Source organism: Notechis scutatus, chromosome 1 (genome assembly GCF_049901735.1).
Source record: "Notechis scutatus isolate UNSWTSFEM ecotype Mainland chromosome 1, rNotScu1.2, whole genome shotgun sequence".
NCBI lineage: Eukaryota > Metazoa > Chordata > Lepidosauria > Squamata > Elapidae > Notechis > Notechis scutatus.
The window spans coordinates 5,052,830-5,080,748 of NC_142009.1; the positions used below are offsets into that span (position 1 = coordinate 5,052,830).

The 27,919-nt window shown below is 43.9% G+C and overlaps 1 protein-coding gene across 2 annotated transcripts; it reads right to left on the reverse strand.

The window, feature by feature from the left end:
- Positions 1-2,800: 2,800 nt before the first annotated feature.
- CTNS (cystinosin, lysosomal cystine transporter) lies at positions 2,801-27,839 on the reverse strand. 2 transcript variants are annotated; one of them, XM_087970451.1, is made up of 11 exons: positions 27,672-27,839; positions 22,439-22,522; positions 20,938-21,022; positions 18,827-18,914; positions 17,383-17,486; positions 16,471-16,602; positions 14,904-15,003; positions 14,701-14,820; positions 8,797-8,967; positions 6,007-6,124; positions 2,801-3,520 (listed from the first exon to the last, which is right to left on the reverse strand). In XM_087970451.1, exons 1-11 carry the CDS (start codon positions 27,727-27,729, stop codon positions 3,390-3,392), a joined length of 1,191 nt encoding a protein of 396 aa, XP_087826577.1. In that variant the 5' UTR covers positions 27,730-27,839; the 3' UTR covers positions 2,801-3,389. The 2 variants fall into 2 exon arrangements, with proteins under 2 accessions (XP_087826577.1, XP_087826643.1); XM_087970517.1 differs by having other exon boundaries at positions 27,521-27,681.
- Between the last annotated feature and the right edge of the window lie 80 nt (positions 27,840-27,919).

The window sequence follows — 27,919 nt, forward strand, 5'->3', positions numbered from 1 at the left end:
AGCAAATCCAGCTTCCCCACTGGCTTTGCTCACCACAAGATGTCTGGGAACGTCACAAACTACAATCACATGAGCCAGGACACTGGAGCCATCATAAAATCCATAGTTAATTACTATTTGAAGTTACAGCAGCATTGGAGAAAGTCACGACCAGTCATCGCACTTAATGACAGCATCATTAAGGCACATCAATATTCGGGGACTTGGCAATCACCACATGTTTTGACCGCTGGAGCACCTCAAATCACCATTGGTGACCTTTGCACCTGGCTTCCAACAAGGAAAGCCAATGTGGAAAGGCAGATTGGTGTATAATCGCCCAATTCACTTAACGACTGCAGTGCTTCGCTTAACAACTGTGGGGAAAAAAAGTGAGTCATAAAATCACTTGTGTGTCAACCCTGAAGCTGACCTGACCGAAGCCATCTTGGAAGCTGCAGTGCTGCTACACTAGAGTTGAGGGAGGAGGGATTAGAGATAGCTGGGGTGATGTAGTCAAAACAAAATACTTTCTCTTGAGAACCAAGGTCGTTCCCACACCTGGCCGGAGGAAGGAGTGATGTCGCCTGATCAGCGGATGCCACCTTGATTGGGCCATGTGACTGTTTGGATGGGTGGGGGGACTTTCTCTTTTAATTAGGGGAAAACCCAAGGGATCCTTTAGAGTCGGGTTTCACCAGATCTGTGCCGATATATTTCCATTTGTAGAGAAATGGCTTGCCTTGTCAGTGTAATACCTCAGCCAAGCAACTCAACTTCGACAACAGTAAACAGCCTAGTCAAGGCTGTAAACAACAGCCTAGTCAACAATAAACAACAGCCTAGTCAACTATCAATGCTTCCAGCAATACTGATAGGGCAAACCACTAGTTTATAAACAGATAGCAACACCCCCCCCCTTCCTTCTAGCACTGATAAAGTGACCTAGGTTGGGTCATGAAATGTCTGCAAGAAAACAACCAAGCTTAAGTGTTACATCCGTGTATCTGCCATTCTTCAATGGAAGAAGATGGGGGGGTTTGCTACACTTGATCCTTTTTGATGTAACCTTGAATATCTTAATTCTTATATTGAATCTGTATAACTTGCACACGATATACAACTGGGGACTAGAGCCCAAACGCCTGGAAATGTGTCACCTCTTGGAGAAATAGCAAGAGGAGAAGAGGGGGCCATAAAAATTCCAGAAATTCCAAAAGAAACTTCCTGGGAAGCTCTTCTCAACTACATTCCCAGAAAAAAAAGGGGGGGGGAATTAACACGTTGTTTCTTTGTATTGACGAAAGCCATATGCCGGACAAAGGGAGGGGTTCTAACTCCCTTTATCTAAGCTGCATGCCTGGAGGCATATTAAACCCTGCTTTGAATATCCCCTGGGTATCTTCCTTTTCAATAAAGAATTCCTTTTGAAATACCCAGTTTTCAAAAGTTCATTCTTATCGTCTGAAGGGGGGAGAGAATCTTGGGCCTCACACTTAGAGAGCTCTAAGGACCCCACATCCATCCATCCATCCATCCATCCCTACCTCTCTCTATCATCTGTCTGTCTGTCTGTCTGTCTGTCTGTCTATATCTATCTATCCATCCACTACTCTATCTATCTATCTATCTATCTATCTATCTATCTATCTATCTATCCATCTATCTATCTATATCTATCTATCTATCTATCTATCTATCTATCTATCTATCTATCTATCTATCTATCTATCTATCTATCTATCATCATCATCTCTCCTGTTGTGGGATTCAATTTTGTTTAGTACCAGTTCTGTGGGCGTGGCTTGGTGGGCGTGGCAGGGGAAGGACACTGTAAAATCTCCAGTCAGAGGTGGTATTGACAAAATAAATAAAATAAATAAAAATTTTAAAAAAGTATTGGCCAGTTCTCTGAACTACTCAAAATTTCCACTACCGGTTATCCAGAACTGGTCAGAACTGGCTGAATACCACCTCTGCTTCCATTCTTCCGAGGTCAGTAAAATGAGGACCCAGATTGTTGGGGGCAATGTGCTGTCTCTGTAAACCATTTGGAAAGGGCTATAAAGTGGTATATAAGTGCTGTATCTATCTATCATCTATATCATCTATCTATCTATCTATCTATCTATCTATCTATCTAATCTATCTAATATCTATATCTATCTATCTATCTATCTATCTATCTATCTATCTATCTATCTATCTATCTATCTATCTATCTATCTATCTATCTATCTATCATCTATCTAATCTATCTATCTATCTATCTATCTATCTATTTATCTATCTATCATCTATCTATCTATCTATCTATCTATCTATCTATTATCTATCTATCTATCTATCTATCTAATCTATCTAATCTATCTAATCTATCATCTATCTATCTCCATCCATCCATCCATCTCTATCACAGCCTTATCAAGAAAACAACCAAACTCAGAGATCAGTAAGGACTTCACAGTCGTCCACCTCCTCTCCACAACCCCCCCTCCCTTCTAGCACTGACGGTGTTACTTAGACAGGTAATGAAATGTCTACAAGAAAACAACCAAGCTCAGAGAGCACCAAGGACCCCACAAATTGCAGTACCTTCCTCCTGAAAGTACCCCCCCGTTTAAATAGGGAAGGAGCAGATCCCCCATGTCTTCAGTCCCAGTAAGACAAACAGGGTCTTGCAGAAACCCAACCATAGAGCTGTCATGGTTGCAGACGGGGCACTGCAATCCCTTCCAGAGGGACCCACGATCTCGCTCGGGTGTCCTGAACCCCTTCAAACCTTGGGCAACCACAACAGAACCACAAGGAAGACATCGGCAACCTGTTAGAAAAGCTTTAATAATAACGATCCCTGTATTCAGCCGTTTCACACAAAAGTTCTTACAAGAGTTTTTTTTTTCCCCCAGTGCATTGTTCTTCAACGCCAACATAAAGCTTTTCGAGGTAGTCCGACATCCTCCAGACATTTCTCCCCTGTGCGCAAGAAAAAAAGGGGACACCCAGGGTCCCAAGGTCACACAAACTGTCCTTCCAAGTTATTGATTTAAAGCTCCTTCTGATGACAACCGGTTTTTTCCCCCTAAAACAGGTTCTTCCTGGCCAAGAGGCCTTCAATGTAGGGCTCCCGTAAGAAAATGGGAGGGCAAAACACAAGCATCTTCTTCTTCTCTTGCAAATGATGACTTCTTTGGAAGCTTTTGAGGAATTCACATCTGAGAAAATCAGGGGAGGATGACTTTGGCAAGGCCGCACTGGTGGATTGCAAGACGCAAAGGCACAAGAGGGCAAAGTTGGTTTGGTGCAATTAAGGTGGCGTGGAAACTCGAGTTGTAGCAATTTTGCCAGTCCTGGTTTCTTTTAAGTTAAGGCTTCTCAGTGCAACCGACACACCTGGATAGGCTACAGATCTACTCAAACTGATCGTAAATTTGGTGGCGATACAAACAGTAATGTTGGATCATAAAGACGATGTCGAAGAAGATGGAGAAGAGGCCAAGACCAAATTTGGTGGGGTCTCCAAAAATCAGCTTCCATGCATCTGAAAAATAAGAGACAATGAGGGCTTACAAAAACCATATATAGTGGGGTTGACTGACAAGAGACTAATAAATACTTGGAAAAGCATAAATAGATTTTTCCCGTTTATAATTCACAATGGAATGAATGTTTTTTGGTATTTTACTGAAGAATCTGTACAATTTTGTAAGGAAATTGTGCAGCTGGTGACCAAATGGAGTCTAAGACCCTGACATGAACTTGTAGTTTTATACAAATACTTGTATTTGACATTTTTGTATAGTCAGGCAAACAGGAGCATCAATAAAAATCTTCACAGCAGGAACATCCTGAGGTAAATCAACACAGCAGGAGCATCCTGAGGTAAATCAACACAGCAGGAGCATCCTGAGGTAAATCAACACACAGGAGCATCCTGAGGTAAATCAACACAGCAGGAGCATCCTGAGGTAAATCAACATAGCAGGAGCATCCTGAGGTAAATCACAGAGCAAACAGGGCACACAGAAGAAAAAGGTGGGGAAAAAGGGACACTCCCCCTCCAAACCCACAGCAACCAATCACAGCACAGATTGCCTCACGCAGGAGCCAGCACTCTCCAAACCATCAACCACAACTACGTGTTCTGGCTCACTGCACAACCTCATTGCTCCAGCTACCAAATTTAAATATCTTAACAAATTTCTACTGCTTCTCTGTAGAATTTACAAGCATCACCAAACAAGTACAGATTGTCCGCACCTTACAATGGCAATTGAGAACATAATTTTCATTGTTAAGCAAGGCAGTTAGTTGTTAAATTACAATGACACTGAAAAAAGTGACCTATAAGTGGAACTCGTAGTTTTAAAAAATAAATATATTTTGCATCTATATACAGCAAACCAGATAGTCAGGCAAACAAGGGCATGAGGTAAATTGACACAGGAGGAGTATCCTGAGGTAAATCCACAAAGCAGGAGCATCCTGAGTTAAATCAACACAGCAGGAGTGATCCAAATTTGGTGGTTGCAGTGTCACGCGATCACCATTTGCAACCTTTCCATCTAGCTTCTAACAAACAAAGTCAATGGGGCAAGCCAGATTCACTTAACATGATTCACTTAACAACTGCAGTGATTTGCTTAGCAACGGTGGGAAAAATGGTTGTAAATTTGGCCATGCCTTGCTTAGTAATTTCTGGTCCTGACTGTGATCATAAGTTAATGCATTATCTTTGCAGTGAATAGGGATTTTAGCGAGCTCTTGATGGGCGCATACACGTAATCCTCAGCTTGCAACAGTTCATTTAATGACCGTTCAAAGTTACAATGGCACTGAAAAAAAGGGATTTATGACAGTTTTTCAGAGTTATGACTTTTGCAGCATCCCCATGATGTCACGTGATCAAAATTCAGATTGTTAGGAATGTAAGTCATCTAACAGCTGTATGGGTTGGACAATATATAAACCAGGATAGACATTTTAAAAATGTATCTTTAAGAGAATCCTAAAAGTGTAATTGGGTGTGGTTTCTCAAACGGCCATAAGATGGAGCCAGAAACCTGGGTTGTTTCTTCTTAGTCTCAGAAGAGAGTGTGAGTGTATCTCTGTTTCCTTCTGTTGGAGTATTGCCATTTTTCCTAATTGACTGATATTTCTGGATTTGATGTAAGTTTGTTACTGAACTGTTTTTGACACTGGACTTTGTTATTGAATTATCCCTGGACTAAAAACTGACTGATTTACCTGTGAATGACTTTGGATTGCTTGTTTGGACTTTGCTTAACCTTTCTGGGAGTAAAAACCAACATTTACTGTACAGTGTATCTGTGTGCTGTGTGTGTATTATTCAAACACTACTCTCAAATACGTCTCCCTGTATGCGCTCATTCTCCTAACGGGGAATTACCTCAACACAGTTGCTTAGTAATTGGTTCATATTTATGATGGTTGCAGTGTCCCGGGGTCACGTGATCCCTTTCTGTGACCTTCTGAAAAGCGAAGTCCCTGGGTTTGATTCACTTAACAAACCTGTGACTCATTTTAACAACTGTAGCGATTCACTTAACAACTGTGGCAAAAAAAAAAAAGATGGTCAAATGAGCCAAAACTCAATAATAAAACTTTTGGCCTTAGTTGTGGTCGTACTAGCCCTGCAAAGTCCAGGTAAGTCCTCAATTTAAAACTGTTCACGGCCGTTCAAAGTTACAACTGCTCTGAAAATATCATCATGAGCAGTTTTCTCGCCATGGTCACGTGATCAAAATTCAAACAATTGGCAACTGGCTCGTACTTATGACGGTCGCAGTGTCCCAGGGTCACGTGATCCCATTTTGCGACCTTCGGACAAGCCCAGTCAACGGAGGAAGCCGGACTCACTGAAAAACCGCATTACTAGCTTAAACAACAGCCGTGATTCACTTAAAAAATGGTTGTGATTAAGAATGTTGGGCTCAATGATGGGCATAAATCGAGGACTGGCTGTATGCCCCCTTCTCTCTGCCTGACCCAACGAGCTGCTCTTACCATTGTTGTAGGATTGTAGAAACATCTGCATGAGACTGAAGGCACCGCCGGTGAAGTCCAGCAGGACGTTGCCGATGCTCCAGCCCTGAGTGCTCTTCCGGCGAAAGTTTAGGTAGGCCTATGAGGAGACCAGGATGTCAGGTAAGTAGGAAAAGAACACCTCTTCCATAACCAGGACCTCAGACAAGTCAGCCTCTTGTCCTCTTCAATGGCGCACAATGCGTCAGAGAGAAAAGAGCTACATCCTCCACTTACGACCAGAAAAAGTCCAGAGAAGAGCAACCAAGATGGTTAGGGGACTGGAGGCTAAAACATGCGATCAACGGTTGCAGGAACTGGGCTTGGCTAATCTAGGGAAGAGAAGGACCAGGGGAGACAGAATAGCATCTGCCAATATTTGAGGGGCTGCCCCAGAGAGGAGGAGGGGGTCAAGCTATTCTCCAAAGCAACCGAAGGCCAGACAAGGAACAATGGATGGAAACTGACCAAGGAGAGAGATTCAACCTGGAAATAAGGAGGAATTTTCTGACCGTGAGAAACAATCAACCAACGGAACAGAAGTTGCCTTCAGAAGTTGTGGGAGTTTTATCCCTGGAGGCTTTCAAGAAGAGACTGGACTGCCTTCTGTCAGAAATGGTGTAGGGTCTCCTGCTTGGGCAGGGGGTTGGACTAGATGACCTGCAACTCTGATTATCTGTTATCTGACCACAATTGAGCTCAACATTTCCATTGTTAAGCGAGACGGTTGCTGAGTGAGTTTTGCCTCGTTTTACCATAGTTCTTGCCACCATTGTTAAGTGAATGACTACAGTTGTTAGATTAGCAATAGCTCTTCCTTCCTTCCTTCCTTCCTTCTTCCACCCATCCTTCCTTCCTACCTTCCTTCCTCCTTCCTTCCTTCCTTCCTTCCTATTTTTCCTTCCTTCCTTCCTTCTTTCCTTCCTGCTTCCACCCTTCCTTCCTTCCTTCCTTCCTTCCTTCCTTCCTTCCTTCCTTCCTTCCTTCCTTCCTTCCTTCCTTCCTTCCTTCCTTCCACCCATCCTTCCTTCCTTCCTTCCTACCTTCCTTCCTATTTTTCCTTCCTTCCTTCCTATTTTTCCTTCCTTCCTTCCTTCCTTCCTTCCTTCCTTCCTTCCTTCCTTCCTTCCTTCCTTCCTTCCTTCCTTCCTTCCTTCGCCATAGTGCTTAGACTTATAGACCACTTCACAGTGCTTTCCAACCCTCTCTAAGCAGTTTACAGAGTCAGCCTCTTGCCCCCAACAATCTAGGTCCTTGTTTTAATGACCTCGGAAGGATGGAAGGCTTGAGCCAGTCAGGATCGAAGTTCCTGGTGTTGGGCAGAGTTAGCCTGCAATACTCATTCTAACCACTGCACCGCTACGTCCTCATTTTACACACCTCGGAAGGATGGAAGGCTGAGTCGACCTTGAGCCAGTCAAGATCGAACTTCCTGACTGAGCGGAGTTAGCCTGCAATACTGAATTAAAACCATTGCACCACCATGGCTTCCTTCCTTGCTTCTTGCTTTCCTTCCTTCCTTGCTTCTTGCTTTCCTTCCTTCCTTGCTTCCTTCCTTCCTTCCTTCCTTCCTTCCTTCCTTCCTTCCTTCCTTTCCTTCATTTCCTTCCATCCTTTCCTTCCTTCCTTCCTTTCCTTCTCTTCCTTCTTTCCTTCCTTCCTTCCTTCCTTTCCTTCTCTTCCTTCTTTCCTTCCTTCCTTCCATCCATCCTTCCTACCTACCTTCCTTTCCTTCCTTTCCTTCCTTACCTTCCTTCCTTCCTTTCCTTCCTTCCTTCCTTCCTCCATCCTTCCTTACCTACCTACCTTCCTTTCCTTCTTTTCCTTCCTTCCTTTCCTTTCTTCTTTTCCTTTCCTTCCTTTCCTTCCTTTCCTTCTCTTCCTTTCCTTCCTTCCTTCCTTCCTTCCTTCCTTCCTTCCTCCCTCCCTCCCTCCCTCCCTCCCTCCCTCCCTCCCTTTCCCTTCCTTGCTTCCCTCCCTCCTTTCACAAGCAACAGACTTATATACCGTTTTCCAGTCCTCTCTCAGAAGTTTTACAGAGTCAGCCTCTTGTCCCCCAACAATCTGGGTTCTCATTTTACTGACCTGGGAAGGATGGAAGGCTGAGTCGACCTGGAGCCGGTCAGGATCAAACTTCCTGGCTGTGGGCAGAGTGAGCCTGCAATACTGCATTCTAAACACTGGGCCCCCACGGTTACAACACAGTTGTTAAGCGAATCCGGCTTCCCCGTTGACTTTATTTGCCAAAAAGTCGCAAAGGGGTATCACATGAACTCTGCACATTGCAACCGTCATCAATATGAACCAATTTGCTCAGTGTCCGAATTTCAATCATGGGTTCGTGGGGAGGCTGCCACAATCGTGTGAAAAAACGGCCATAAGTCACGTTTTCAGTGCCGTTGTGAACGGTCACGAACTCGATTGCTGTCAAATCAAGGACTGCCAGTCTCATGGTCTCAAAATTTGGACATCCGGCAAACTGAGCTCACATTTATGACAGTCGCAGTGTCCCGGGGTCACGCGATCCCCTTTTGCGACCTTCCGACAAGCAAAGTCTGTGGGGGGAAATGCCGGATTCGCTTAACGACCGTGTTGCTAACTGAACAGCTGCAGCGATTCACTTAATGGCAATGGCAAGGAAGGTCATAAATAGGGGCACAGCTCACTTAACAAATGTCTCGCTTAAGAAATAAGCAATTTCGGGCCCCATTGTGGGTTGTAGGTCAATTATACACCCCCATCATGGAAAAACCGACTCCCTCCTTCGCTCACCTGAGGGAAGTATTTGATGAGTGTGATTCCCAGCTTGATGTAGGAGAAGTAAAACAAGAATTGCAACCAGGTGATCTGTTGGGCAACCGTCACGGCCAAAGTGGCGAAGACGAAGAGCCACGCCGCAACCAGGAACGCAATGGCGACTCGAGAAACCTTCTGGGTCCCTCTCTGCGGGGGTGGGGAAAGAGAGAGAGAGAGAGAGAGAAAGTCAACATTTCCCTGTTCTGACCCAGGCTTCCCAAAATCACAAAGCCCGACAAAACCCCTTTTTATTAGGTTAATGTGAATTCCTATCTGTCATGCCCCTATTGGAGTCTGATTCTGAGGGGGAGGTCGAACAGCTGACAGGGAGTGGAAATGTGGCTCCGGTGGCTGGGGAGGAAACTGGGGAAGGGCACAGGCCAGCTGGGCACTCAGAGGAAGATCCAGGCCCGCCCCCTCTTCATCCTAGGGCATGCAGGGAGGAACAGAGAAGGGAGCAACATGTGTTATGGGGGAAGAAAGGGCCCTGATTCCCTTCATTAGCTGCAGCTGGGAAAACAGGATTTTAAAAGGGCGTTTGCGCACATCACCTTGCTGGAAGCAAAGTGTGCATTATCTTTGTCAAGTCTTATCTGGGTTCTGGTGTCCTCCCAAGTGTGCGTGTTTCTTTATTTTTTGAATATACTGTATATTATATAATATTATATATTTTTGGCAATTCCTTATCCTGCCCTGTCTCGTTAATTGCTGCAGCGTGGTTTGTGTTGGTTTTTATTTATAATTTATATGTACTTTGGGTTCGGACAGAATTTCTTCTCTTTAAAAAACTGTTCTTGAGAAGAGTTTTTTTTTCTCCAGCCGATGATAACTGGACATTGGGGGCCAAGTTGGAGGAATTAAAGGGACTTTACCTATTTTTGTGACTTTTGCTACTTTGGTGCCACACCCCTTTGGGTCATCACACTATCATTCACATCCAGCAAAGTCCCAGCAAACAGTCTTTCAGAGGTGATGTCCATTCATAAAACATTTCCATGGCCATTTTAGAGTCGCCAACAGAAAGGGAGGGGGAAAAGGGGGTTTGAAAAAGCAGTGCGGCAGCTTGGAAATCAAAACTGCATTCCTTACATAGTTTTTCAGAGATTGTAACTAGGTGACTGAAGTTTCTGCAGGGCACAATTCTAACTGGAGAGCATGATTGATGACTCTGGGCTATGGATGTGTCCCATTGGAGAATATGAATTATGATACACCCAGAGGGGTGGGGGGAAACCAGAGGCAAGGGTGACAGTGAATGATGTGTCTCAGAGTCAGCTACACCCAGGCAGTGCCGGACATGTTAACTCCCAATCAATCCTATTTAATTTTGGAAGTTTGGCTCGAAACTCATGATTTAATTGAGGTAACTGCCGGAATCCTGACAGGTGAATTACAACCATAGAGCTTATCAGGCTTGAAGAGTTGCCAGGCCGATAGCTTCCAAGCGCAAGGCTGTATGAGGAAATCCTTGGCAAAGAGTCTCTGAGAGTCACGAAAAAAATCTTCACACTAATTAAAGGAACTAATTGTCTCCTGCAAACACCATTCCCCTTTCACTCTTTATTTCCTCTGGGAGGGGCCATTCACCATCCACCTGTGTCTTTACTCCCGAGTTGACCCTTGTTCCTTTACTGTTCCCTTCTCCTGGCAGCTCTGTGCATGCACACACTGGGAACAGGCTCCAGCTGTTCTTCTTCCCCACTGATCTCTGACTCCAAAGGCAACTGATAACTGTCGGACAGCCCTGGCCCCATCTCTGCCTCCGACGCAGAGCCCTTGTCAGAGCCTTCCCCAGACTCCAGGGCTGGCCCAGGTTCCTCCACAACCTCCTCACTGTCTGAGTCTGCCACCAGCTCCACTGGCCAGCCGCAACACAGACTGCAAGATGAGGGTGCAAATAAATTTGATGATAATAATAATAAAATTGGAACCAGAACTTCCGATGCTAAGCGAGACAGTTGTTTAGCTGGCGGGCCACAAGATTTCCAGCAAGAATTTGGCCTCAGAAATTGGATTCCAGTGGGCATAAATGCAAGGAATTCACGGGTCAACTCGAAGGGTGGCAAAGGAATTTGCCGCGGGGCGGCCCGTGGGCAGAGGAATGTTCTCAGTCTGCCAAACGGTCCTGCTAAATTTGTGTAAAATCCTGCATAATCCCTAATTTCCTCAGTTTCCTTCTAAAAATCTCTTAAGCTGTTTACAACTAGTCCTCGGCATACAACCGTTTGTACAGTCACTATTCGAAGTTACAACAGGACTGGAAAAAAGTGAATTAGGTTTCATACAACCATTGCAGCATTCCCCGCATGGTCAGGTGAGCCAAATTCAGCCCCTTGGCAACCAGCAAAGAAATTGGATTCACTTAAGAACCCTGTGACTCATTTAACAACTGCAGCGATTCACTTAACCACTTGGCAGGAAAGGGCATAAAATGGAGCCAGACTCCTTTAACGGCTGTCTTGCTTAGCAGTGAAAATTTTGAGATCCGTTGTGGTCCTACGTCAAGGACTACTTGATACAGAAGAGGACTTGGGAAAGATGACCGAAAAAAAACCCCCTCCCATTGTGTGGGAGGAGGAACGGATTTCCAGACGGAAAAATTACAGACTACAAGGAACCATTTGCGCCACTCAGGTAACCCTGATGATACAGATCAAACATCCAAGTGGCCTCAACGACCCTCTGAAAGGATGCAAATGACCAGCTGTGTCTGCAAGGGATATGAATCCTTCCATTCCCCATCATCCGGTCAGAGCCGAAGAAGCTTCCTGAATGAGAAGCGAAACATTTTCAACAGAAAAAAAACAAGCAAGTCCAGTTGCGTCCTGAAAAAAAAGCACCTTTGGGACAACCATGACTTGGATGACTAGAGAATCTCTGCAGACTTTTAGCTATGCAATTTGGGATGGACACTCTTGGAATGGTGTGGGAATAGGGAATGGATTTCCAGCGGGAAAAATTGCAGACTACAGGAATCATTTGCACCACTCAGGTGACCCTGAGGACACAGATAAACCTCCAAGTGGCCTCAACGACCCTCGAAAAGGATGCAAATGACCAGCTGTGTCTGCAAGGAGTATACATCCTTCCATTCTCCACCTTACAATCAGAGCTGAAGAAGCTTCTTGGATGGGAAGCAAAATGTCTTCAAAGAAAAAGCAGAAAGTCCAGTTGCCTCTTGGAAAAAAAAAAAGCAACTTTGCGATGACGAAACCACCGAGATTTGCAAAGAGGGATTGCAACAGTTTGGACAATCCAAACATCAATTATCAGGGCACCAGGTACGATGCCACAGGGCCTTAAAAAGAACTTTAAAAAAACTTGGAATAATTCACCGCAGCCCAGTTGCAAGCAACAGTGTGCTACCTTCCCAGTTCCTAGAACTTTACGTAGGTCTTGAATCACAGAGAAGAAAACCAGACGGGGCTTGGCTGTGATTCATGATTAGTAAACCTGAATAAATAAAATGACTAGGTGATTCAAGTTTTATGCCAGGCTTGAAGAGTGAGAGGTGCGTTGTTAATCTACAGTTACAACCACTGGCATTTATCTAACAGCCCGGGGGGGGGAAAAAAAAGTTGCAAAGTTAAGCGGGTCACGGAGGCGATTCGTTTTACGGATTGTCCTAACTTACAACCACGACGGGCAGGCTCCATCCACGACTGCCTGTATTTCTTGTAGAGTGATGATAAAACTAGGCTGCCTGACTTAATTGTAAAAGGCATAAAACCAAAATAAAAGCCCTGAGCCCTGATTCCAAGTTTACAGTCTCAAAAACTAGCCATGAAAAGGGCTTAGAACTCAAGCTACTTTATAGTAGGTCCTTGGTGCTCTCTGAGCTGGGCTGTTTCCTTGCAGACATTTCATGACCAAACTAAGCAACATCATCAGTGCTATTTGGGAGTGGGGTTTGTTTTGTGGAGAAGGAGAAGGGAGGAGAAGAAAGAGGAAGAGAATGGTGGGGTCCTTGGTGCTCTCTGAGCTTGATTATTTACTTGCAGGTGTCATATTACTTCAACTAGGGAAGATCATCAGTGCTATAAGGAAGGGGGATTGCTCTTTGTTTACAAATGACTTGCTCTGTCCATATGGTGGGAGTGTTCTTGGTGGCTCCTTAATTAACCTGTTGTAGATAGACAAAGATAGACAGACAGACAGAAGGTAGGTAAATAGAGAGAAAGACAGACAGGTGAGAGAGAGAGACAGAGAGAGAAGGGAGATATTGTAGATATGATAGATAGATAGATAGATAGATAGATAGATAGATGATAGATAGATGATAGATAGATGATAGATAGATGATAGATAGATAGATAGATAGATAGATAGATGATAGATAGATAGATAGATGATAGATGATAGACATAGATGATAGATAGATGATAGATAGATGATAGATAGATAGATAGATGATAGATAGATAGATAGATAGATAGATAGATAGATGATGAGATAGATGATAGATAGATAGATAGATAGATAGATAGATATAGATAGATAGATAGATAGATGATAGATAGATAGATAGATGATATAGATAAGATAGATAGATGATAGAGATAGATGATAGATAGATGATAGATAGATAGATGATAGATAGAGATAGATAGATAGATAGATGAGATAAGATAGATAGATAGATAGACAGATAGATGACAGAGATAGATAGATAGATAGATATAGATATAGATAGATAGATAGATATAGATAGATGATTTGTTTATAGATAGATTGACAGACAGCTGATAGATAGATAGATTGATAGATAGAGATAAGATAGATAGATAGATAGATAGATAGATAGATGATAGATAAGATAGATAGATAGAAGATAGATAGATGATGATAGTGATGATAGAGATATTGATAGATAGATGATAGATAGATAGATAGATAGATAGAGATAGATGATAGATAGATAGATGATAGATGATACGATAGATCGATAGCTAGATAGCTAGATAGCTAGCTAGCTAGCTAGATAGATAGATAGATAGATAGATAGATAGATAGATAGATAGATAGATAGATAGATAGATAGAGATAGATGATAGATAGAGATAAGATAGATAGATAGATAGATAGATAGATAGATAGATAGATAGATAGATAGATAGATAGATAGAGATAGATGATAGATAGATAGAGATAGATGATAGATAGAGATAAGATAGATAGATAGATAGATGATAGATAGATAGATAGATAGATAGATAGATAGATAGATAGATAGAGATAGATGATAGATAGATAGAGATAGATGATAGATAGAGAGATAAGATAGATAGATAGATAGATGATAGATAGATAGATAGATAGATAGATAGATAGATAGAGATAGATGATAGATAGATAAAGATAGATGATAGATAGAGATAAGATAGATAGATAGATAGATAGATAGATAGATAGATAGAGATAGATGATAGATAGATAGAGATAGATGATAGATAGAGATAAGATAGATAGATAGATAGATGATAGATAGATAGATAGATAGATAGAGATAGATGATAGATAGATAGAGATAGATGATAGATAGAGATAAGATAGATAGATAGATAGATAGATAGATAGATAGAGATAGATGATAGATAGATAGAGATAGATGATAGATAGAGATAAGATAGATAGATAGATAGATAGATAGATAGATAGATAGATAGATAGTAGATTGATGGATAGATAGATAGATAGATAGATAGATAGATAGATAGATAGATAGATAGATAGATAGATAGATAGATGATAGATATAGATATATAGATGTAGGTAGGCAGATAGGCAGACAGACATAGGGTCCTTTGATGCTCTCTGAACTTGGCTGTTTTCTTGCAGTCATTTCATGACCCAACTAGGTAACACCATCAGTGCACCTACCTCATAGATTAAGCACTGGAAGATGGTGAACAAAGTGAGAGCCACCGCATGGAGGCTGAAAAACACATCATTGCTAGCTACGGGATTCACGCCGTTGGGATACTGGTGCAGGAACTGCTCCTATGGAGGAAGGCAAAGAGGTTACACCAAAATTGGCCCAAGATGGCAGATGACACCCAGCCAGAGAAGACGGGACCTGGTACCTTTATGGGGATAATCCAAAAGAGTCCGATGTTGAAGACGCTGTAGGCAATGAAGCCGGTCAGGTTCAGAGCGATGAAATCGAAACTGAGTCCCACAACGCTGGCAAAAGGAACAGGTAAATGTTGAGAAGAACGGTTGTGGGAGCAACTGAGCTACATTTCGGGAACTTCACAAGTGCACTAAACTCAGCATTTTCTGATCGTAATTGTCAATTAGCTGGAAAAATCCCGCTTCTAGGCCAGTGTTTTCCAAACTTGCCAACTTTAAAACAAGCGGAATTCAATTTCCAGAATTCCCCAGCCAGCCCACTTTAAGATGGATGGACGTCCACTCCCGGAATCCCCCAGCCAGCCTGCTCTAAGAGGGGAGGACTTCCACTCCCGGAATCCCCCAGCCAGCCTGCTCTAAGAGGGGAGGACTTCCACTCCCGGAATCCCCCAGCCAGCATCCTTTAAGAGGAGAGGACTTCCACTCCCGGAATCCCCCAGCCAGCATGCTTTAAGAGGGGTGGACTATAACTCCCAGAATCCCCCAGCCAGCATGCTTTAAGAGGGGTGGACTTCACTCCCAGAATCCCCAGCCAGCCTGCTCTAAGAGGGAGGACTTCCTCCCAGAATCCCCCAGCCAGCCTGCTCTAAGAGGGTGGACTTCCACTCCAGTGCCAGCATGCTTTAGAGAGGGTGACTTTGGACTCACTCCCAGAATCCCCCAGCCAGCATGCTTTAAGAGGGGAGGACTTCCACTCCCAGAATCCCCAGCCAGCATGGGTGGACTTCCACTCCCAGAATCCCCGCCAGCCAGGGGACTCACTCCCGAATCCCAGCCAGCCTGCTCTAAGAGGGTGGACTGAACTCCCGAATCCCCCAGCCAGCATGCTTTAAGAGGGTGGACTTCCACTCCCGGAATCCCCAGCCAGCATGCTTTAAGAGGGGTGGACTATAACTCCCAGAATCCCCCAGCCAGCATGCTTTAAGAGGGGTGGACTTCCACTCCCAGAATCCCCCAGCCAGCATGCTCTAAGAGGGGAGGACTTCCACTCCCAGAATCCCCCAGCCAGCATGCTTTAAGATGGATGGACTTCCACTCCCAGAATCCCCCAGCCAGCATATTTTAGGACATGACCACAATTTGTTTTCCAGCAGAAAATGGCAAATACCACCAACAGGATATACTGGGTTGCTTTAATGACCACCACGTGTTCGCTTAACAGCTACCCGATTTGCTTAATGACCATTTTGGCGACTAATTTTACCAACATCATAAAAATGGTGATAGAATCGAGTCTGATTACGTGAGGCCTCAATTTAGACCACAATGACTTACGAGCCAAATTCCAGGCTCCCATTATGACTATAAGTCATGATCACCTGATCACCTGTTTTTTTTTGGGGGGGGGGTAACAAAGGAGCAACATGCTTTAACGGATGGAAATATGAATCTGGCCAATTTTTGCTCGGCTTCAGGGCAAAAATTAAAACGTGCGGAATCGTAGTGCCATGCCAAACTGCTATTGGGCCATCTGGTAAATTCCAGAGGATGGCAACTGAGGATCGTTGGGTCTTTTACCTTTTGCGTCTCCAATTCTCAAACACCTGAGGGTAGAAGGAAACCGACCAGGCTAGGAAGTAGATCCAACCGATCACTTGGTCCACAATCCTAATGGCGTTGCTGTGGATCACAAGGAACCGGATTCTGGGCCTGCGGAAGAACGAGAGAGAGAGAGAGATTATGTTTGTGGGAACGTTCTAGGCTAATGACTTGCTTGGCACCGCCCTCTCGGCTCTTCCTCTTCTCCTCCTACTATTCCACCACTGGTTCGCACAGACGCAACACAGCCTCAGTTGGAGGTGGATGACTAAAGTATCTGGAGTACAGAGACCGAAAAATGGCCACTAAGTGAAATTACATCTCGATGAAGGGAATTACCGGCTGAATATGGCTCGGGATGGATGCTTCTTACCCTCACGGGTGGGATTCAAATTTTTTAACAACCAGTTCTGTGGGCGTGGCTTAGGTGGTGGGCATGGCTTGGCGGTCATGTGACTGGGTGGATGTGGCTTGGCGGTCATGTTATTGGCTGGGTGTGGCCAACTCAATATTACTCACATCGAGGCATGCATCTCCTCGCCTGGCCTCTCATGACTGTGGGGATGCTGCAACAGTCGTAAGTGTGAAAAATGGTCATAAGTCACTTTTTTCAGTGCCATTGTAACTTTGAATGGTCACTCCACACAAGCAAAGGAGGGGAAAAAAACTCCAGAGAGGTTCCTGAGACAGAAAGTCTAGTCCTGCCAAGAATGTAATAAGGGTTAACGGAGAGGCAATTTCTGTAAGCAATCCCAGAATGTTTCCTTCCTGCCTTCCTTACAGGATTAGGCCAATAATTTCTTCTAACAACCGGTTCTCCGAACTGCTTAGAATGTTAACAACCGGTTCTAGCAAATAGGTGTGAACTGCTAGAATCCCACCTCTGCTTACCCTGTGTCATGGGATGCGTTCACCTGTAGATATACCGTCACCTGCCCGACCTCTTTAGCTTTCACAAGGAAATGTGCCTCCTTTTGGCCTGCTGCAATTATGACCTGTCAGGGATGGAGACATAAAATATATGTACTGTCAATGAAATTCAAGGGATGGGCTTGTGGCCAGATGGATGTCAATCCGGCCATTCTTTTAGGCTGATCCAGATAGATCCCCCTTGTCTTAGTGTTTTTCAACCCTGGCAACTTTAATGGGTGGACTTCAACTCCCAGAATTCCTTGGCCAGCCATGCTTAAAACAGGGATTCTGGGAGTTGAAGTCTACATGACTTAAAGCGTGAAGTCCACCCATCTTAAAGCAGGCTGGCTGGGGAATTCTGGGAGTGGAAGTCCACCCATCTTAAATCCTACTGGCTGGGTTGAAATTACAATAGTTGCTAAGCAAGCAGTCATAAGTTGAGGACTATAGATGGATCTCAACTTATGACCAAAGGGAACCCCAAATTTCTGTTGCTAAGCAAGACAGTGGTTAAGTGAGTCTTGCTCCAATTTACGACCTTTCTTGGCACCATTATTAAGTGATCCCACTGCAGTTGGTAAATTAGAAACCCGGTTGTTAAGCTAATCTGGCTTCCCCATTGGCTTTGCTTGTCAGAAGGTCGCCAAAGGGGATCACGTGACCCGGGGATGCTGCAACCGTCATAAGTACATGCCAGTTGCCAAGAATCCTAATTTTGATCATGTGACCATGGAGATTCTGCAACCGTCGTATGAAAAATGGCCGTCTAATTTTTCATTGCTATTATAATTTCAGCCGGTCAGTAAACGAATGGGGGGATAAGTCAGAGGACTATTTCTATCTACACCACAAAATGTAACAGACTGAAAGGACTGATCTAATCCAGGGGTCCTTAAAGTTGACAGCTTTAAGACTTGTGGACTTCAACTCCCAGAATTCCTCCTCCAGTCATGTTAGCTCAAGAATTCTGGGAGGTGAAGTCCACAAGTCTTAAACTTGCCAAGTTTGAAAACCTTGGAATAGAGAATAAGAATAGAATAGAATAGAAGAATTTGAATAGAATTGAATAAGAATGTAAATAAGAATTTTAGAATAAAGAATAGAATAAGAATAGAATAAAATAAGAATAAGATTTTTAGAATAGAATAGAGAATAGAAGAATAGAATCTGAATAAGAATTTTAGAATATAGAATTTAAAAATAGAAATAAGAATTTAAAAATAGAATAGAGTAGAGAATAGAGCAGGGGTCTTCAAACTTGGCAGCGTTAAGACTTGTGGACTTCAACTCCCAGAATTCCTCCTCCATCCATGTTAGCTCACGAATTCTGGGAGTTGAAGTCCACAAGTCTTAACGCTGCCAAGTTTGAAGACCCTTGATCTAATCCAATCCAAGCAGGCTAAAATCTACATCAAAAACTTACCTGGTTGGGCAATTCAACAATGGTGATGTTCTCCTTGGATGTATAGGTCATGTTGAACCTTACCGCCAAAGTCTCATTGGGTGGAGCCCTGCAGGGACATCAGAAAATGAAAATGGCATAGATGGGCAGTGAACATGCAACTGGGAGAATTCGCACCCTCACGTGTCAGCGTTCCAACCAAACTCCCAGTTTCATTCAGCACTCAGAAACAAACTTCATCCAAGTAAGAATTTATTACAGTTGTCACATTGGCACTGTCAACTCATAAAATAATTCTATGGTCTTTTAGAGTTGCCAACAGAAAGAGAGCGGGGATCAGTATGACAGCTTGCAACCAAAACAGCATTCCATAAATGTTTTCAAAGATAGTAACTAGGTGGATTAGGTGGATTAATCCAAAAAGAAACCCCAACCAAAATCCAAGACAGAGAACAGGAGAACGTCAAAGCCCTCCTCCCATATATAAAAGGCACTACAGACAAAATCAGCAAGATCCTCCAAAAACACAACATTAAAACAGCATTCTGCACAAACAGAAAAATATCCACCATCCTAAGAAACCCTCAAGACAAAATCGAGTTAGAAAACCGAGGAGTATACGGAATCCCTTGCACCGCCTGCCCCACCACATACATCGGACAAACTAACAGAAGAATAAGTGCACGCATTGAAGAACACAAGAACTCAATCAAAAAAGAAGAACCGACCTCTTCCCTGGTCCAACACCTCAAAGCCACAGGACATGAGATTGACTTTAAAAATACCAGAACTATCGCCAAAACCGAACACTTCAACAACAGAACAATCAGAGAAGCCATAGAGATAGAAAAACGCCCACACAGCATGAATAAACGAGATGACACCTCCCGCTTACCAGCCATTTGGAAACCCGCCCTCATGAACAGACAAGTACCTAACATGAAGAATGACACCAGACCCCACGAAGGCCACACAAGATGCTACCACCACACTTCCACGTAGAAAGCAGACTCACACCCACACAGAAGATGAGACACGACCACGGAGCAGAAGCCGCACCGCAGCTGCATCACTACCCGCTTCAAACCCCTCCGACCCATACATGAAGCGAACTGACGCCCACCATGAAGATGCGGCACTACCACGAACGCGAAGCCAAACAGCAGGATCACAGCTCACCAGCTCAAATCCCCCAGCAAATAAGACTAACCTGAGCACAAACAAGCCCCCACCTGAACAGAACACACCCCCACCCAATCAGAACACAGCCAAACCCCCAACCAATGAGAACATACCCCCAACCAATCAGGACACAGCCAAACCCCCAACCAATGAGAACATACCCCCACCCAATCAGAACACAGCCAAGCCCCCACCCAATTAAGTCACACCCCACTAGCAGTTAAAAGGAAGAAGCAGCTGCAAGCTCACATTACTCTGAGAAGTACAGAGCCGAAGACACAAGCCTGAAGACGATGAATGAGACTTCATCAAAACGTTGCCTAGATACTTCAAATTTTACGCGGGAGAAAACCCGAATAAGCAAAGATCCACATACAAATACCCGCGAGAACCTCAAAAAACATAGATAGATAGATAGATAGATAGATAGATAGATAGATAGATAGATAGATAGATAGATAGATAGATAGATAGATAGATAGATAGATAGATAGGAGAGAGAGAGAGAAAACTATCCACTATGATCCACTATTGACCTCACCCCATTCCTAAGAGGTCTGTAGGGGGCATGCATAAGTGCACCATCCTGCCTACCGTCCCTGTCCTATTGCCCCCCATTTATTCCTACCTATTTCCTGTATTCATACTCATGTTTATTCTTATACCTATTACCTTATAAGCGATTGACAAATCAAATAAATAAAATAACATCTAGCCCTGCTGATGGGCCCAGCCCTGCTATTACCGGCTGGGCCGACATGACAATTAGGACTGACTGCACGATAACATCATCCTACAAATCACGCCCAGATGGAAAGTCCCAACAGAACAAAGAAAACTGAATTTTTTTATATCACCGCGAGTGGCTGCATCCCAAATGACTTGGCCTGATTAGCACTTCCTGGGTTTCCCCCCCCAGGTGTGTCTGTTTACCTTGAGGTGGGGCTTACCTGAAGGTGAGTGTGATTTTTTGCACGCCGTGGTTTTCCAGGCAAACTTCTCCAGGAGCAGAGAAAGCGGGGGGTCCATCTTCAACTGGGGGGAAAAAAATGTCGGCTCTGAAGTCCCTTTTTCATCCCACATTCCCGGCTTTGGATAAGGATATTTTGATTTGGCAGAACTGGAGCCCACATAATCCAGTCCATTTAAGAGACTGGCACCGGAGCTCCCCCTGATCTAAGCTCGAGGCCTGGAAGAGGTTGCCCTTTGGGGGTAACACCTCCAATTTTCCATGTCACCCTTCTTTGGCTGTAGCCCAAGCAGTGTCCAACCTTGACAGCGTTGAGATTGGTGGATTTCAACTGCCAGATTTCCTCAGGGCTGGTTGAGGAATTCTGGGAGTTGAAGTCTACAAGTCTTAAAAGTTGCCAGGGTTGGAGATTCCTGATATAGACAGTGGTTTTCAATGTTGGCAGCTTTAAAATGTGTCTATTTCAACTTCAAATCAAGATGGATGGATGGAAGAAAAGGAAGAAAAGGAAGGAAGGAAGGAAGGAAGGAAGGAAGATAAGAAAAATGGGAGGAGAGAAGGAAGGGAAGAGAAGGATGGGGAGAGGAAAAGGAAAGAAGGAAGGATGAGAAAGAAGGAAAATGGGAGAAGGAAGGAAGGGTAGGGAGAGGAGAAAGGAAAGGAAAGGGAGGTAGGGAGAGAGGGAGAAGGAGGGATGAGAAAAAAGGGAAAAGGGAGGAGAGGAGAAGGAAGGAAGGAGGAAGGGAGAAAGAAGAAGGGAGGGAGAAAAGATGCTGGCTAGGGAATTCTGGAAATTGAAGTCTACAGGTCTTCAAATTGCCCAGATTGGACTCCCCGGCTATCGCCCAAACATTAAAAAGAGATACTCAATATCCTCAACAATTTGACTCTAGATTTAGGGATATAGCTTTAAAAGATCTCATTTGCATCCATGCATGCATAAATAGGAGCAGGTGCTGCAAAGGGAAGACAAACCTAACAAGCTTTTTATGTAAAGCAGTGATTTTCAAACATGGCAACTTAAATCTGGGTGAACCTCAACTCCCAGAGTTCCCTAGCCAGTATGCTTTAAGAGGGGTGGACTTCCACTCCCAGAATTCCCCAGCCAGCCATGCTTCAAGAGGGGTGGATTTCCACTCCCAGAATCCCCCAGCCAGCCATGCTTTAAGATGGGTGGACTTCTACTCCCAGAATCCCCCAGCCCACATCCTTTAAGATAGATGGACTTCCACTCCCAGAATCCCCCAGCCAGCATCCTTTAAGATGGGTGGACTTCCAGAATTCCCCAGCCATCATGCTTTAACATTGGTGGAACTCTGCTGGCTGGGGAATTCTGGGGGTTGAAGTTCCCTCAGCTTAAAGTGGTTAACTCTGAAAAACTCTTAAAGCACCTCTTAAAAAACAGGAAGCAGATGTTGGCCAGGTTGAAAAAGTGAACGGGAAAGCTTGAATGCCTGTGAAGTCAAGCCAAAATCACTTACCACCGGCTGCGAACGAGGCAAAGGATAAAAACAGCAGCGAGAAAAGGCCAAGTCTATTCCTCATCACGCCAAAACAGCGGACAGCTGCAAAGGAGAACACAAAAGAGGAAATTCTCAGTTTACTAAGAAAAGGAAAAAAAACATCGGTCTCAAAGTGCCAAACTCCAATGAAAAATACAGTTTATCACCAAAGGAAATGGGGACTCCCAGCGGACAAATCACATGATAAACCTATCTGCTTCTGTGGTTTTACAATGGAAAAAAATTGCCCTCGTGATGCCAACTGAATCGGGGGGAATTTTCAACTCTCCGAAGACCATTGATCCTTACCTGAAGTTGGTGGATCCCAAAAACAAACAGGATCACAAAGGGACCAAGGCTGTGCCCAAACTGCTCAAAACTAAAAATCAAAACAATGGCAAGTAGTCCTTTGACCTACAACCACAATTCAGCCCCAAATTTATGTTGCTCCGTGGGACAGTTGTTAAATGAGCTTTGCCCCGCTCTATGACTTTTCTGGCCACGGTTGTTAAGTGAATCTGGCTCCCCCCCCCCTTCCCTTTGCTTGTCAGAAGTTTGCAAAACGGGGGAATCCGGGATACTGCGACCATCATAAATATGAGTCAGTAGCCAAGCGTCTGAATTTGGATCATGGAAGCTGCACCTAAGTGTCAAAATGGTCCTAAGTCACTTTGTTCAGCACCTTTGTAACTTCAAACGGTCACTAAACGAACTGTTCTAAGTCTAGGACAATCTGTAAATGGTTTTGCCCATCGGTTTATCTTCTTTTTTCGGTATATATCCGTGGGGGCGAACCTATGGCATGTGTGCATGTGCAGAAATGCGCAGCGTGGGTCACATGGGTCCCATGTGCAGGGGCATGAGAGGCACACGCATTGCCTTCTGGATGATGGCATGTGAGCGCGAGAACACAAGTGCGCACGCAATTATCGGCACGGGAGCCCAAAAAGGTTAGCCACCACTGGTATATATATATGAAAGTGAAATGCCAGTCACGCATCATCACAAGATCTCCAGAACCGTAAAGCCTACAAACTTGACATTTGGCACCTATGTTCCTCTTGGCTTCTAGGGGTTCACTAAGAAAGGATTTTTCGAAATGACCTTCAGGGCTATTAGTATTTCCTATATTATTATTAACACGCTCTGATGCTAAGGAGTTCTGCTCCCGCTCCTCACCTGAAAAGAAATCTGTTCCAAATGTAAAACACAAGCAGAGGAGAGGAGAGTTTTGTTAGAGTTTGCAAATGACACTGGAAATACAAATGAAATCAGGTGAGTCAAGAGAACTTGGTAAGCAAATAGTAACTGAGGAGCTGCAAGACACAATTAGCACTCATGACTATGGGAAACCCAGAATGTATAGCTTATTGTGGTATGTGAACATAACCAATCATAGCTTATTGAACAAAACACTGCTAAGCAAACCGGGGCTTAGAGTGACATGTATATTATTCTAAAAATTGAATGAAAACTACGAGTCCCATAATTAACAAATGGCAGTTCTTCAGTATAAAAAACATTAGTGGCAACCTTATTACACATTAGCTAATTGTTAACACAAGTCACTGCCCCATTTGTTTTGGAAGGGTTCAGTGCTAATGAAACACAATTTGGCACTTGAGAAAAGAACAAAGTACACTTCTCAGTACATGTATACACTTGAAACAGTCTCTTCCTCTATCTCTATCTAAGAACAGCAGAAGAACTACAGGCATTAGGAACAGACTGTCTTGTGGTGCAAGAGTCATAACCGCGCCCTGAACATCAAAAAGACTAAAGAATTGATTATAGACTACAGAAGATGCAAAGCAGAGCCTCTCCCACTATTTATCAATGGAGACTGTGTGGAAAGAGTTCACAGTTTTAAATTTCTAGGAACTCATATTTCCGACAACCTTACTTGGTTGATCCACACTATGGCCACTGCAAAGAAGGCCCAACAGCGCCTGCACTTTCTGAGGCTGCTGAAAAAGGGTGGTCTGGGTGAGAAGTGGCTGGTTACTTTTTACCATTCTACCACCGAGAGCATTTTGGCATACTGTGTAACGGTGTGGTATGCTGGATGCTCTGTAGTGGATAAGAAGATGCTCCAGAGAGTTATAAACACAGCACAAAAAATCATCGGTTGCTCTCTTTCTTCTTTGGAAGAAATTGCGAAGACCAGACTCCTCTCTAGAGCACTAAAAACCTCCACAGACCGTTCTCATCCTGGTCGTTTTGTATTTTGAACTGTTACCATCAGGGAGACGTTACAGGTGTCTTAAAATGAGGACTAGTAGACTGAGAAACAGTTTCTTTTCCAAGGCAATAATTGTCTTGAATCAAACAGTGCATTTGTGATCTAGTCCGATGTATATAGTGGCATTTTTAAACGATTTAACTTACTAAATGTTTTAGATAGGTTTTAGACTAGGTTTTTAATTATTATTATTTTAATTTTTATTATTATTTGTAGTGTGATTGTGATGTGGTGTTTGGGCCACTGTGCTGGAGTAGCTTTTAAATTTCATTGTACTTGTGGAATGCAATGACAATAAAGGTAAATTCTAAAAAATTCTAAACAGGCCACATGGCAAATACAGCTGTTCTTTTTATACCGCTCAGCATCTACTGTCTAAAATGGTTGCTTCATTTTGTCTTGTAGAAAGTCAGCACCCACCCCTCTCCTAGAAAAATGAAATATCCTAGGAAATACACTGCTCAAAAAAAATAAAGGGAACACTTAAAACAACACAATGTAACTCCAAGTCAATCACACTTCTGTGAAATCAAACTGTCCACTTAGGTAGCAACACTGATTGACAATCAATTTCACATGGAATAGACAACAGGTGGAAAGCATAGGCAGGTAGCAAGACATCCCCAATAAAGAAGTGGTTCTGCAGGTGGTGACCACAGACCACTTCTCAGTTCCTATGCTTTCTGGCTGATGGTTTGGTCACTTTTGAATGCTGGCGGTGCTTTCACTCTAGTGGTAGCATGAGACGGAGTCTACAACCCACACAAGTGGCTCAGGTAGTGCAGCTCATCCAGGATGGCACATCAATGCAAGCTGTGGCAAGAAGGTTTGCTGTGTCTGTCAGCGTAGTGTCCAGAGCATGGAGGCGCTACCAGGAGACAGGCCAATACATCAGGAGACGTGGAGGAGGCCGTAGGAGGGCAACAACCCAGCATCAGGACTGCTACCTCCGCCTTTGTGCAAGGAGGGACAGGAGGAGCACTGCCAGAGCCCTGCAAAATGACCTCCAGCGGGCTAAGCATCTGTATTGTGCCATGTGAAGGTAGGGATGCTCTTGAGAGTTATAAGTGGGAGGACTGGTCAATAAATCGCTTTTTTTCAGTGCTGTTCTAACTTCAAACAGTCCCCAAAAGAAATGATTGTAAGTTGAAAATCTGCATTCCACCAATTGGATACACAAGGGGTCCCCAAACTTGGCAATTTTAAGACTTGTGGACTTCAACTCCCAGAATTCTATGCTGGCTGGAGAATTCTGGGAGTTGAAATCCACAAGTCTTAAAGTTGCCAAGTTTGGAGACCTCTGGTATACACTCTTGTGATTCGCAAATGCAAAGGGCCACAATTTGCTATTTTTGAAGGCAGCCAACCATCTCATTTTCTAGAAATGTTTCCTTGTATGAAGCTTTTTACAAATCTGATAATGTAAGAGCCAACTGTCCCTTCACAACAGGACTGTTTATCCATAAACCTCTACGGCTAATGTAAAAAAAAAAACCACCACATTTTGATTGCAATTCCTCATCCCATGTACAATCTTGAGTTTTAAAATGTTTTGAAAAAGACTAGGGTCTCTTGCTTAAGCAGGGGGTTGGACTAGAAGATCTTCAAGGTCCCTTCCAATTCTGTTATTCTGAGAAAGGAATGGTGGATAGAAAGGGAAGGAAGACACAGGTAAAGAGGGAGACAGGGAGGAAAGAAAAGAAGGAAAGGAAAGGACAGAAGAAGAAGAGAGGAAGAAGAGTTTCTTGCTTGACTAGTTGGACTAGGGTTGGACTAGAAGACCTGCAAGGTCCCTTCCAATGCTGTTATTCTGTATTCCGTACAAAAGACCTCTGACAACGAGATTGGATTAAGAAGGTTTTGTTACCTTGTACCAACAAAAGGCAAAAGCACCAACCAACTGTGGACACTAATCTTGTGAGAGAAATCACATATCAGTAGATTGGCAGGATATAAAGAAAAAAACTTTTTGGATAAATCAGGGCACCTCTGCAGAAATAAACAGCTAAAATAATTGCTTTCCTGGTGCCAATGAAAACTCAATCATCCAGGGGCCAATGGTATCTAAAGAAAGGTAACTGGACCAAAGTTTTAAAAAAGTTTTGCTATGACTTAACCCTTTTTTAAAAATTGCCTTCCACCTTCCAGCACGATTTATTATCCATTCATGCTGGAAAAACAAGAACCCAGCTGACACTCCAGACAACAGCTGTTTAAATAGCTGTTGTTTTTTTAAAATAAAGGAAGCAGAAAAAAATATATTTACTTTTCTCTTAATCAGTACATTAATCTCATCTTCTGAATTCTCATGAGCTTCTGCCTCAGCAATATTTTTAATTAGATAAATGTTTAAATAACATTAAGTTAAACAATAAATTATTGTTATTATCTTTCCCAGGTTGGTGTCCTGAGCTACAAATCCCACTGTCCACACCACAAACGATGGAAACTGTAGTCCAAATCTATATGGGTCGCCTTTGGGATCCATTTCCCACCCCAAACACCCCTAGGGATCTCGATATCCAAGAAACCATGAATTCTGCCCATGCTCAGAGGCTCTATCACTCAAGAGGAGCAGACGTTCAAGGGAGGAGGGGAATTTTGAGGATTGGAGAGGGGCTTCCTAACCAGAACGGGCATAAAATGTCTACGATTAATGGGGTGGGTGTCGTCATTTTTCGCCCCTATCCTCCTGGGGCTCTGAACTACAAGTCCCATCGTATAGGAGGGCGCCCAGTTGGAGAAGAGTCTGCTAAACAGGCGGGGTGGGTTACTCTTCCCAAAACCACCATCCCCATCATGCAACGCGGTGGGCTAACCGTCGAAGCTCGTTATGAGGCTTCGCGGGGCACACTGGGACTCGTAGTCATCCTCACACTCCCACACCCACAAGTCGCTCCGTCCCGCTCAAATTAAGCCCCGGGGCTTCGTCTCCGTCCCCCGCCGCCTCTCGAGTGGGCATCCACTTACCCGGAGAAGCAGCGCCGCTGCTCCATCCCAGGAACATGACGCCCCGCCCCATCCCCATCGCTCCGTTCTTGCCGTTGCTCACGAGATCGGCGCTATATAATGACGGGACGGGCACCCCCCCCCCCTTTGCCTCTTGCTTGCCGTAGCGGCCATCTTGGGTGAGTTAAAAGGGTGGCCGTTTCCGTGGCAACGAGCCGCGCCTGCGCATGCGTGAAAGCTCCGGAGCCTTTCCAGCTCAACGATCGTAT

What these genes read in the sequence shown, in the direction of transcription:
- CTNS (XM_087970451.1), bottom strand. Translation starts at nt 27,729, where the DNA reads ATGGGGATGGGGCGGGGCGTCATGTTCCTGGGATGGAGCAGCGGCGCT. An exon ending in TCCAGTGCTTAATCTATGAG is followed by an intron (nt 8,968 to 14,700) that starts GTAGGTGCACTG and finishes CCACCCCCGCAG; the next exon opens with AGAGGGACCCAGAAGGTTTC. An exon ending in TCTACAATCCTACAACAATG is followed by an intron (nt 3,521 to 6,006) that starts GTAAGAGCAGCT and finishes CTTATTTTTCAG; the next exon opens with ATGCATGGAAGCTGATTTTT.